At 37.6% G+C, this 13,212-nt stretch overlaps 1 protein-coding gene and 1 pseudogene across 1 annotated transcript; both read left to right on the top strand.

Annotated features, from left to right (window-relative positions):
* The first annotated feature begins 592 nt into the window (after nucleotides 1-592).
* On the top strand, nucleotides 593-4,784 carry LOC113771820 (annotated as a pseudogene).
* A 3,567-nt stretch (nucleotides 4,785-8,351) lies between these two features.
* Nucleotides 8,352-9,580, top strand: LOC113771819 (trans-resveratrol di-O-methyltransferase-like). The gene is made up of 2 exons (XM_027316376.1): nucleotides 8,352-9,095; nucleotides 9,275-9,580. The coding sequence occupies exons 1-2, from the start codon at nucleotides 8,352-8,354 to the stop codon at nucleotides 9,578-9,580; spliced, it is 1,050 nt and encodes a 349-aa protein (XP_027172177.1).
* The last annotated feature ends 3,632 nt before the right edge of the window (nucleotides 9,581-13,212 follow it).

Genomic DNA, 13,212 nt, shown 5'->3' with positions numbered 1-13,212 from the left:
TGCGCTTAGGGCATGCCGGAGAAAAATCTTTGAATCTTCTGATGAATCAAGGACTATTAAAAGGAGCCAGTGTTTGCAAGTTAGATTTTTGCGAGCATTGTGTCAAAGGAAAGCAGACAAGGGTAAAATTTGGCACTGCAATTCACGATACCAAGGGTATTTTGGATTATGTGCACTCTGATGTGTGGGGACCTTCCAAAACAACTTCTTTGGGAGGCAAGAATTATTTTGTTACCTTTGTCGATAACTTTTCTCGAAGAGTATGGGTGTATACTATGAAGGCGAAAAGTGAAGTATTGGGAATTTTCATCAAGTGGAAAAAGATGGTGGAAACTCAAACAGAAAGAAAGATCAAACGCCTTCGAACAGACAACGGAGGTGAATACACTAGTGATCCGTTCATGGAGGTCTGTGAAAATGAAGGCATTGTTCGGCACTTCACAGTCAGAGATACACCACAGCAAAACGGGGTGGCAGAGCGTATGAACCGGACATTGGTGGAGAAAGTTCGGTGTATGTTGTCCAATGCTGAGTTGGGCAGACAATTTTGGGCTGAGGCCTTAGCATATGCAAATCACCTCGTTAATCGCTTACCATCAACTGCTATTGGCGGCAAAACGCCATTAGAGAAATGGTCGGGAAAACCTGCTACAGATTATGATTCCTTACATGTGTTTGGTTCTACTGCATATTATCATGTTAAAGAATCAAAGTTGGATCCAAGGGCGAAGAAGGCGCTCTTTATGGGGATCACAACAGGCATTAAAGGTTATCGCCTTTGGTGTCCCGAAACGAAAAAGATAGTTTTCAGCAGGGATGTCACCTTTGATGAATCTACCATGTTAACAAAGGTAGATGTACAGCAGAATGATAGTACTCCCCAACAGGTGGAGAGCACTCCTAAGCAGATGGAGTTTGAAAGAAGCATTATCAGACCAGCAGTGGATATCGGAGTAGATGAAAGGACTCCTATGGTAGAAGAAGAATCAACTGAAGAAAATGTTCCAGTTGAAGAACTTTCACAGCAACATGAATCAATTGCAACCAGTAGGCCAAAGAGGACAATCAGAAAACCTGCTCGTTTTGCTGATATAGTGGCCTATGCATCCCCAACCATAAATGTTGATATTCCTGCCACTTTCAATGAAGCAGCTCAAAGTTCGGATAAAGAAAAGTGGAGGATTGCAATGGATGAAGAAGTACATTCCCTTCATAAGAATCAAACATGGAGGCTAACCAGTCTTCCAAAGGGAAAGAAGGCAATCGGATGCAAGTGGGTATATGCAAAGAAGGAAGGATTTCTTGACAAGTCTGGTGTTCGCTACAAAGCAAGATTGGTGGCTAAAGGCTACGCTCAGAAGGAGGGAATTGATTACAACGAAGTGTTTTCTCCAGTCGTGAAACATTCCTCCATCAGAATTTTATTGGCTTTGGTAGCACAATTGGATCTGGAACTTGTCCAATTAGATGTAAAAACTGCGTTTTTACATGGTGACTTGGAAGAGGAAATCTACATGACTCAGCCAGAAGGATTCAAAGTTGCTGGTAAAGAAAAGATGGTATGCAAGCTTGACAAATCGTTGTATGGATTGAAGCAGTCTCCAAGACAGTGGTATAAGCGATTTGACAAGTTTATGATGGGGCAAAGGTACACAAGAAGCAAATATGATGATTGTGTATATTTGCGCAAGCTACGAGATGGATCCTACATATATCTTCTTCTTTATGTTGATGATATGTTGATAGCTTCCAAGGATCAAGGTGAGATTGAAAAATTGAAATCTCATTTGAGTCGGGAGTTTGAAATGAAGGATCTCGGCGAAGCCAAGAAAATTCTCGGCATGGAGATAAGTAGAGATAGAAGATTGGGGAGGCTTTATTTGACACAGAAAGAGTATCTTAGTAAAGTATTAAAGAGGTTTGGTATGAATGAAAAGACTAAACCTGTTAGTACTCCACTTGCTCCTCATTTCAAGTTTAGTGCATCGTTATCTCCAAAGAATGATGCAGAACGAGAATATATGGCAAAGGTACCGTATGCAAATGCGGTGGGTAGCTTGATGTATGCTATGGTGTGTACAAGGCCCGACATTTCACAAGCAGTTGGAGTTGTGAGCAGGTACATGCATGATCCTGGCAAGGAGCATTGGCAAGCTGTGAAATGGATTTTACGGTATATTTTGAACACCGTAGATGTTGGATTAGTATTTGAGCGGGATGAGAAGATTGGTCAAGGCGTAGTTGGATATTGTGATTCCGACTACGCAGGAGATCAAGATACACGTCGATCAACGACTGGGTATGTTTTTACACTTGCTAAGGCACCAGTCAGTTGGAGGTCTACCTTACAGTCAACAGTTGCTTTGTCTACTACAGAGGCGGAGTATATGGCAGTTACGGAAGCTGTTAAGGAAGCAATTTGGCTTCATGGATTGCTTGATGAATTGGAAATTGGACAGAAGTCTATCAAAGTTCATTGTGATAGTCAGAGTGCTATTCATTTAGCAAAGAACCAAGTTTATCATGCAAGGACGAAGCATATCGACGTACGGTATCATTTTGTGAGGAAGATTTTGGAAGATAGTACGATACTACTTCAAAAGATTCAGACCAAGGAGAATCCTGCTGATATGCTTACGAAGGTTGTGACAACTATCAAATTCCAACATTGTTTGAATTTGATAAATGTTGTGCACGACTTGAAGATTGGCGCTTGACAACGCATTTGAAGACACCACCGAATTTGAGGGAAAAAAAATTTGTATTTTTGGTGGGATTAGAAATTATGCCAAGGTGGAGATTTGTTGAATTCAAAGCCAAGCCTCAATTGATGACTTTTTCAAGCCAAAATTGAGGACTTTGAATTCTTTGGCCTAAGTTTCTAAATCTCACATCGGTTAAGTTTAACATTTGAGAGGTTGTTTGAGAACTATAAATAGCTCTCAAACAAACCAATTCAAGTACACCAAGCAAGAGCCAATAACTTGCTTTCTTCTCTCTCTTTGTAATATTTCTTCTAGTGAAATATTAAATTGTCGGTAGTGTCCGAGGACGTAGGCAAATTAGCCGAACCTCGTTAAATTCTGGTGTTCTATTTTATTGTCTATTTAGTAGCTATATTTGTAGGTATATTTGTAGTGAGTTATTGTGCAATTAAGTGCATATATAGGTGATTCTGTCTAGGAAATTGGTACTTAAGCAGGCCAGTGTGCCTCACCAAATATTTCCTGGGAATTACCATTTTGCAATTTTAGGTACAATAATTTACTCGTTATACCTTAACTTTGGTAGGGCTTCCGCAACAGGGACGGTGGCACCTGACGACCGTCCCAGCCCATTCTCCATAAATACACCTTTCTGGATCTTGCAAATATATTAGATTTGGATTTGGGTAGAAATGGTGATGCTAATGAGCTACTTCAAGCTCAAGCTCACATATGGAATCACATATTCAACTTCATAAACTCCATGCCTCTCAAATGTGCAATTCAACTCGGCATACCAGACATTATACACAAGCATTGTAAGCCAATGACCCTGGATGAACTCACCAATGCTCTTCCAATTGGCAATGCAAAAGCCCCTTTGTCTATCGTCTGATGAGGATTCTAATCCACTGAGACTTCTTCATCGAGGCAAAAATTAGTCAGCATGATGAAGAGGAAGGTTATATGCTCACTTCTTCTTCTAAACTTCTATTAAAAGATGAGCCTCTTAGCGTGACACCATTTTTATTATCCATGCTTGATCCTACCTTGATGGATCCATGGTACCACCAGAGCTAGTGGTTCCAAAATAACAGTGATGTGAATCCCTTCAAGACTTGTCACGGCAAGGTAGCGTGGGAGCTTGCAGGCCAGGATCAGAAGCTAAATAATTTTTTTAATGAAGGGATGGCTAGCGATTCTAGGCTAGTTGGCAGTATTCTGATCAGGGATTGCAAGGATGTTTTTTCAGGGTTGAATTCTTTGGTGGATGTTGGAGGTGGAACCGGAACTTTGGCTAAGGAAATTGCTGATGCTTTTCCTGACTTGAACTGTATTGTTCTCGATCTTACTCATGTGGTTGATGGCTAGGTAGCGAACAACAAGAATTTAGCCTTTGTTGGAGGAGATATGTTTGTAGCTATTCCTCCTGCAGATGCTGTTATAATGAAGGTAAGTCCACCTTTCCAAGAAGATGCAACAGATCCATATTCACCTTTTTGTTGTTGTTAAAGGCATTCTTAGTACTGATTCTAAACACATCTATATATGCTGCTGATTCATTACAACCATGTCTATATTACAGTAAAGCATTGGATCAGTCATGGAAGTTTATTCACAAATAGGGCACTAGCAAATCTTTGTCTTGGGGGGGGGGGGGGGGGAAGGCTTCTGTACCTGTTTTCAATTTCAATTCTCTTTAATAACTTTAACATGGTGTTCTTGACTAATTTGAATTCTTTGTGATATGAATGCTAATTTAAACAGTGGATATTGCACGATTGGAATGATGAGGAATGTATACAAAAACTTAAGAAGTGTAAAGAAGCAATTTCTAGCAAGCAAAATGGAGGGAAGGCGATAATCATAGACATGGTACTGAATGACCAGCAAAAGGGAGCTGATGATGATGAGGCAATTGAAACTCAACTTTTCTTTGATATGCTGATGATGGTCCTTGTCACAGGGAAACAAAGAAATGAAAAAGAATGGGCAGAACTCTTTTCAGAGGCAGGATTCAATGACTATAAGATAACTTCAGTACTGGGCTTGAGATCCCTTATTGAGGTTTATTATTAGGAGTTGTGGATAGTTTCTTTGGACTGTTTTTGTTAGACGTGTATGAAGTCAACTCGTTTATCTTTTCTTCTTTTACGTACAAATATCAAAAAAGAATTGTAATCTTTTATGGCATTTTCTTTTCGTTTTCAATAAATCAATAAAAAAAATTTTTTGGAGGTGGAATAGCTATGCAAGAATTTTCTGCAGAGCAATTCTGTAGGGCGGGCCTGTAAGTTTCATGCTCAACAGCTCCTAGGACGATCTTGAGTATTTATTTATTTCATGGCCCGTCCAAGGGAATGTATTTGAGGAATCATTCGTATAACCCAAGGAGACAGCCTATAGGGCAGAAAACTTAGACCCAACAATTAGCCCATTGTGCGTAGGGATGTAAATGAGTTTAATCAAAATGAACACTCTAGTGTTTAAACTGGTTTAATTATTTTAATGAATTAAAAATTTTATTTAATTTTGATTTGTTTATTTGTCCAATCGAACTTGAACGAGTTTTTATCGAATTTGAATGCTATCGAATATCAAATGCTATTCAAGTTTGAATTGATTAGTTGGCGAATCTAATTAGAGCGAACTCTTAAATTCAGTTCAAGTATCGAATAGATTAATTCATCTATCAACTCTAATCGTGCGGTTTCAATTTCTGAATTCCTCATCAAAACCTTAATTTTTTTTCTTTTTTGATTGTTTTATACAACTTATCAAAATATAACTATGCAGTAATTTCTTTTCACCTTCACACGATAAGGCAAGAATTTCAAGAGTAAGGTATTATAAATTCTATATGCATGTTCAATTATCAAAATGAAAAAGCTTTTACACAACTCAATAATGAAATTACAGCATGTTTGACCTTTTTGTTACTTTTTCCTTTCACTTTTTTTTTTTCGAATAAGCAAAGAAATAGCACATAAACAAAACTTTTTACACAACCCAATCAATTCAGAAATTGGAAGGGGGGAAAAATCAATAGAGTAGCTGGACAAATACCCAAAGTTGTAGGTGCAACCAAACATGTTGATGTTCAAGATTGTACTGATTGAAAATGTAGGACAGTGATAAAAAGTATAACAGTAATTTCAAAATTGCCACCATTGATGTTCAAAAATGCATTTTATTTTATGAACATTACATCCAAAAATTATAATGGCAATTTCTTTCCCAAAATCTCTTCCTCAAAATGCAATTCAAACAACCTCTTAATTTTCTACAAAGGAAAGCTTTTAGAGCTCAAGCAAACATCACTCGCACTAGTATCACCTAACCAGTATTGCAGCTTCCCTTCATCCAATATGAAAACATCACGTGTAGGAGCTCATGTCAAACTCTTACCATATATTCAAGGTAAATTTTTACTTTAAAAAGAGATGGACAATCGTTTCTAGTTGGATTACTCTCACTATATTTATATATTTTGCTTTTAACACCTGGAGACTTGATGATGTACGAGTAGTTTTCTAAGTTCACGGGCCAAAGTTGAAGATTTATAAATTCAGTTTTTTATTTCATAGATAGATATACGTAACCAGGATTGAAACTCATGGTTTGCTCGTAATCTTTATTCCTTGTTGCTAACAGTCAAATGTGCCTACATGTCGGTTATACTCCGTTCCACTTTGCGTATTGTGCATGAAAACTGAAGATGAATAGAATAGGGTGTCACTAACTATTGACTAGTGAAGCTTTGAAAAAAAAACAGAAATAAAGAAAAGGAGAGCTCTTTCTGTAAATGAATTAATTTCTGAAGATCCATGCCACACTTTCTTGCCTAACTCGGCCCGCCCCAATGCTGAATCGGTCAAATCCGTGGATCGGCCATGAAGCCGAGTCGATTTAGCAATTGGATCAGAGTTGTAAATGATTCGTTTCGAACCATTTGACTCGAATAGTCGAACCTATGACCCATTAAATCTGGTAGTTTTTGATGAATCCAATTGGTTTTGAAAATTTTTCTAAAATTACCTTTTTACTTATTTTTTAAATTTGACCAACCACACCAACATTGGCATTGTCGTCTTTTTGACAATTAGATGAGAAGAATTGAAAAGAAATTTGGGAATTAGGGTTTCTTTCTTTCTTTGACACTTAGATTTATCATTTATATTTGTGTATAATATCAACATGAATTCATGAACTAAAGAACACGTATAGGTATAGCTTGTATGTATAAATTATGAAATATAAATATGTTATGACTTGTTAATATTTAAGAATTTTTTTACTTATATTATAATTTATATGTTTATTTAATTATATTATATATTTTTTTATTATATAGTGTGACCCGTCGTTAAATCACTAATCTGCCAACCCATTGCTCCCATCGAGTTGATGCCCGGTCGATTTTAATAACTATGCCTAAAACCACTTGTTAGTGTCTCCACCCAGACTGCAAAATCTGCATGCCTATTTGCCCAAATCGAAAAATTCAAATTTAATGCATTTGGGCCCAAATTAATTAATAATTTATTTTTACCCCAAACTGTAAAACTTATGCTAATATTTGCAATAACATTTTTTCAATGGAAAAAGCCCTCAAGTACACATAAGAACACCGATACTATACACAAGAGATGCAAATAAAATCAACTTGGAAAACATTCAAAATGCAATCCCGGGCCCGAAGCTATCTGCAACAAATCAGTATCTTAGCACTTCATTAGGCAAATCCTATCTCAGTTTGCGTTCTAACTACTAGATTGGCTTAATCCAGCCGTATAAAGTTGAATCTTTCAAACCACCTGTTAGAATTCCAGATTTTTTCTTTTTGTTTAGAATTCTAGAAGTTGTTTTTAACGTCATCCCAATATAATCTAGCGATCACAACAAAAAATTACTTGAGTAATACAATATCATCTTTTGCATACAGCTTATAGGCTTTAGCCTTCTACTATTTTATGTGAGAGGCCACATTAAACAAAATTTCCTTGACGAGTCAAAATTAGAGAATCGACCTTTCGCGAGCCCATTCAAAATTAAAAAGCATCCCGACACTAATTTGAGATTTTCTTAAAAAAAATTTCCAGACCACCATTGTAGTGAACAAGGAAGATGATAACATTTTGTTGGATTATCATTTCTGTAAATGCTTGTAACATGGAAGAGGTCTGCCATCAAGAATAAGGCAAAACAAATGTTACCCCGTCGATCCTCGGAAAGCTAGTCAAGCCCCCATAACCATTTGTTTCAACTTTTATGTCACCATCAATGGGGCTGCTTCAATTTACTCTCAGTCTTGCTCGTGGTTCATTCGTTTTGAATTTTCTCAGTTACTAATTAATAATTGCAATTGCGTCAGCAATTAGATAGTTTAATCGAATTAGTTGGGCGTATTTATTTGGTTTGGTGAAGTTTGACACCTCTAGATCTGCCAAACCTATTTAGATAATTTGAAACCGTGGAAACCAATCGAATATAGCCTCATAGGAGGCGCAGGAGGCATCTACTGCCATAATTTAGGAGCAGATATGCACTGCTACCCATAATTTACTAGCATATAAATGCAGTCCTGCTTGACCATTTGTTGTTTAATCAGGCAACTGAATTAATGCCATTGAATTTGAACAAAAGATGGAAAAAGTTGAGAATTTAGGTGAGCTTATTGAAGCTCAAACTCATGTGTGGAATGCAATGTTCCACTTCAAGAAATCTGCATGTCTAAAATGTGCAGTTGAATTGGGAATCCCAGATGTGATCAGGAATCATGGGAAGCCCATCACACTTTCTGACCTGATTTCTGTCCTCCCAATCCACCCTTCTAAATCTGCCCACATTTTTCGCTTAATGCGATTCTTGGCTAACTCTGGATTCTTTGTTGAAAACCCTCAAGGCTATGCACTCACCTCTGCAGGCCGGCTTCTTTTGAAAGATGAGCCATTCAATGTACGGGCACACGTTTTTCTATCATGTGATCCTGCCATGTTGAAGCCCTGGAATTTCTTGACCAAGTGGTTCCAGAATGATGATCCCTCTCCATTTGATACTGCGTATGGGAATAATTTCTGGCATTACAACGCTCAAGAAGTTCGATTTGGAAAAATGTTTAATGAGGCCATGGCTAGTGATAATCAGTTGTCTGTAGAAGTGCTGATGACCAAATGCAAGTTTGTGCTTGAAGGCTTGACAACTTTGGCTGATGTTGGGGGTGGCACAGGCAAAGTTGCTAGGGCCATTGCCCAAAACTTTCCTAACATAAAATGTACTGTGTATGATCTCCCACACGTCGTTGCTAATCAAGGAGGAGCTGAGAACTTGGAATTTTTAGCTGGAGATATGTTTCAAAGTGTACCCCGTGCCAATGCAATCTTGCTGAAGGTAACTAAAGCCATCTTGTCACTGAATTTCTGATTTTTTTTTTTTAATAGAAGAAAAAATTTATGATTTTCTTATTAAATTTTCTTTTTTTTTTTCTCTTATTTGGAATTGATTTGCACGATTTGAAACTCATATCGAATCTCTCATAGTAATTTGTGATTATATCGGTAATTAAACAGCGGATCCTTCATGACTGGAGTGATGAAGACTGCTTGAAAATTCTCAAGAACTGCAAAAAGGCCATTCCTGAGAAAGACAATGGGGGGAAGGTGATCATTATAGACGGTGTAATGGGAAGCCAGATACAGGATAAGACATCATTTGAAGCAGAATATAGCATGGACATGCAGATGTTGGTTATGCTTGGCCCTGCCAAAGAAAGAACTGAGAAGGAATGGTCAAAATTGTTTTCAGATGCTGGATTTAGTACCTATAAAGTCTATCCAGTCTTGGGCATGAGGTGTCTCATTGAGGTTTATCCTTGAGTTAAGGAACATTTTGTTTCTTGTAACATAAAAATTACTAAGTGTTTGGTTTTGGATTTTTTTTTTCTCCCTTTTTTATCCCATCATGTTGAACTTGTTATCCCGTAGTAACAAGAGTGTGTGTCTCTCATGTAAGTTATCGCATTCTATATAAATATCCAGTTCATTGCTTAGCTAGAAAAATTTTAGTGCATCTTTAATATTTTCTTTTGCTTCTTTTGCCCGTAAAAGGCAAAAGAATCAGACAGTAGTATTCTGTACGTATAGGTGACTTAACACTGAATACATTGAGAATCTTCATTTATTCTCTTAAATTGGACCAACAGTTAAGGTGCAAAAACGTTCATTTATAGCTAAACTACTCTTTAAGGGCAAAAAGTCTTCCAAATTTAATTTTTTTTTTTACTATATGCCAAAATATGTCTACCGTAATATTGTCCATAAGTTGGAAAAATCTGATTATTCTGAATAATCTCAAGAAGCATCTATGATCATGTCAATATACCAAATAATCGTACGAGTTCTTGCACATTCGAAGTTTGATGATGAAATTACTCTACCATAAAGAGTAAAGACCAGCGTACATCAAAATAATCTTCGTTCGAGAAATTCAGGGAACAAAAAATCAAACAAAGTTTGTTTTCTTTTTTTTTTAAAAAAAAGAATTCAGACAAAGTTATTCAATCAAGACTGCCATTTTTGACAGCCTTGTGCTGGATTTTTCACAGATATTGCAAGTTTCAATGCTAAGAAAAATTTACAAAATAAATTTGCCAAAATCCAGTTCTTCAAGAATGCCAACTTTGGACGAGCCGTTCTCTAAATCGAACCCATGTGATGAGCATCAATTCCAAACTTGTAATCATCAACTTCTTCAGTTGCTCATCTGTGGGTGGTAACCCTGCTTGAGCAGCTGCTGGCCAGTCCAAGTATATAAACTGGAGGCACATCTAAAATGTCAACATTAATGTTTCACTACAAAGAACCCATCCACATGTTTCACTATAACTATTTCCATGAGTTGCAATTTGTTAGGACCGGGCCAGGAATAGACAAACTCAAGTTAGCACAAAGTAGGCGGTATAACCGACCATATAATAGATAGGCGGTAGATACCAGCCATATAATAATTAGGCGGTAAAACCGACCATATAAAGACGGATAACAAAGCAAATAAAAGACACAGAAGATTTACGTGGTTCGGTCAAATTGACCTACGTCCACGGGCGAGGGAGGAGCAATATTTCTACTATGAAGAAGAAATACAAAAGACCGTAGGAAAGTGGTTCCTAGGCCAATAGGCACTTACAAAAGAGTTTAGAAAATATTCCTAAACTCAAATCAAGAGAGCCTAAAATATTTAACTGAATGGGCTAGATGACTCAAGAAGCTAATAGCCCATATAACTCTCTTGAGTGGTGCAAGTTAAATCCTTCAATGGACCCTTCTATTTATAGGCCTCGAGTAGCCGACTTCTCTTCAGCAGGCTCCGATGTGGGATGAGAAGGAAATGAAAAAATTATGCCACAAGTCAAAGCTTGCGGCTCTGACAAAACAACAAATCTCCACCTTGGCATAATTTTGAGTCTTATCATCGACAATAGCAAAATTGCTCCACCTTCTCCACATAAGCCCCAATGGGCGTAAATCACCAACAATGAACACCAACCAAATCCAAGCACTGCTTGAATTTGTAAATTGGAAGAGGTTTCGTAAACATGTCAGCTGGATTGTCCTTGGTATTGATTTTCTGAATAAGGACTTTTCCCTCAGCAATGATATCCCGAATGAAGTGATACTTCACATCAATGTGTTTCGTCCTCTCATGATACATCTGATCTTTAGTCAAGTGTATGGCACTTTGACTATCACAGTGAATATCAGTAACACCTTGATATAGACTTAGCTCGCTAAATAAACTCTTCAACCACAAGGCTTCTTTGATTGCCTCGGTCACAGCCATATATTCTGCTTCAGTAGTAGACAAAGCTACGACAGGTTGTAGAGTAGCTTTCCAACTAACAGCACAACCGCCAATGCAAAATACATAGCCTGAAAGTGATCTTCTCCTGTCAAGATCTCCAGCGTAGTCTGAGTCTACAAAACCAACCAAAGTGTTATTATTTCTTCCAAACTCCAAACATGCATTTGAAGTACCTCGCAAGTATCTGAGAATCCACTTCACAGCCTGCCAATGTGTTTTACCAGGGCAAGACATATATCTGCTAACAACACTGACTGCTTGTGCAATATCTGGACGAGTACAAACCATTGCATACATAATACTGCCGACTGCACTGGAATAAGGAACTCGTGCCATATAATCTTCCTCTTCATCTGATTTTGGTGATTGAGCAGCAGATAGCCGAAAATGGCTAGCAAGAGGAGTAGATACTGGTTTAGCATCTTTCATGCCAAAACGCTCCAAAACTTTCTCAAGATAATTTTTCTGGGTCAAGAACAACTTCCCTACTCCTCGATCTCTTTTGATATCCATGCCAAGAATTTTCTTAGCTGCTCCCAAATCTTTCATTTCAAATTCACTATTTAACTGCAGTTTCAAAGTGTGAATTTCTGACAAATTCTTGGCAGCAATGAGCATGTCATCAACATAAAGCAGCAAATAAATGAAAGAACCATCATTTAACTTCCGGAAGTAAACACAACTATCATACATGCTCCTCAAATAACCATGACCCAACATAAAGGAATCAAACCTTTTATACCATTGTCTTGGAGACTGCTTCAATCCATATAAGGATTTCTTCAATAAGCAAACATGGTCTTCCTTACCTTCAATCTCAAAACCCTGGGGTTGTTTCATATAAATTTGTTCTTCAAGTTCGCCATGTAAGAAAGCTGTCTTAACATCAAGCTGCTCTAACTCCAAATTATACATGGCTACTAAAGCAAGCAAAACACGAATAGAGCTATGTTTAACAACAGGTGAGAATATATCATTAAAATCAACACCTTGTACCTGACTATAGCCCTTTGCAACTAATCGTGCTTTATACCTTGCATCTTCAACCCCTGGAATACCTTCCTTCTTCTTGAAGACCCACTTGCAACCAACAATTTTCTTAGCTGACGGCGGCTTTACAAGAACCCAAGTTTCATTACGATGAAGAGATTCAATTTCTTCATTCATCGCAATCAACCATTTTGCAGAATCATCACAAGAAACTGCTTCTGAATAGGTGGAAGGCTCACCAACTGCATCAGTTTCTTCTGCAATAGACAAAGCATATGCAACTAAATTTGCATATCTTTGTGGTGGTCGAATGTCTCTCCTTTGTCTATCTCTGGCTATGGAATATTCCTCTTCTTCTGAACTATCTTCCACAGTAGACTCAGGTGCATCTACTGGCATTTGTTGAATAGAAGATTTGGTCTGAGAAGGACCAGAACTGCCAATATCAAGCTCCACCTGCTTCTGTGTACTATCAGTAGTACAAGGACTGGAAGACTCCTTCTTGGAAGATAACATAGACAATTCATCAAAAGTAACATCTCTACTGATCACAAATTTTGGAGATTTGGGATCAGGACACCATAATCTATATCCTTTCACCCCAGAAGCATACCCAAGAAAAATGCACTTTTTAGCCCTAGGCTCCAATTTTCCATCA

The sequence above is a fragment of the Coffea eugenioides genome, chromosome 5, assembly GCF_003713205.1.
Source record: "Coffea eugenioides isolate CCC68of chromosome 5, Ceug_1.0, whole genome shotgun sequence".
Classification (NCBI taxonomy): Eukaryota; Viridiplantae; Streptophyta; class Magnoliopsida; order Gentianales; family Rubiaceae; genus Coffea; species Coffea eugenioides.
This window is presented reverse-complemented; position numbering and strand designations above follow the sequence as displayed.

Excerpts from the sequence above, each read along its gene's own strand:
- LOC113771819 (XM_027316376.1), top strand. The coding sequence starts at position 8,352 with ATGGAAAAAGTTGAGAATTTAGGTGAGCTTATTGAAGCTCAAACTCAT. Across the intron at positions 9,096-9,274 it reads CCAATGCAATCTTGCTGAAG|CGGATCCTTCATGACTGGAG; the intron begins GTAACTAAAGCC and ends GTAATTAAACAG.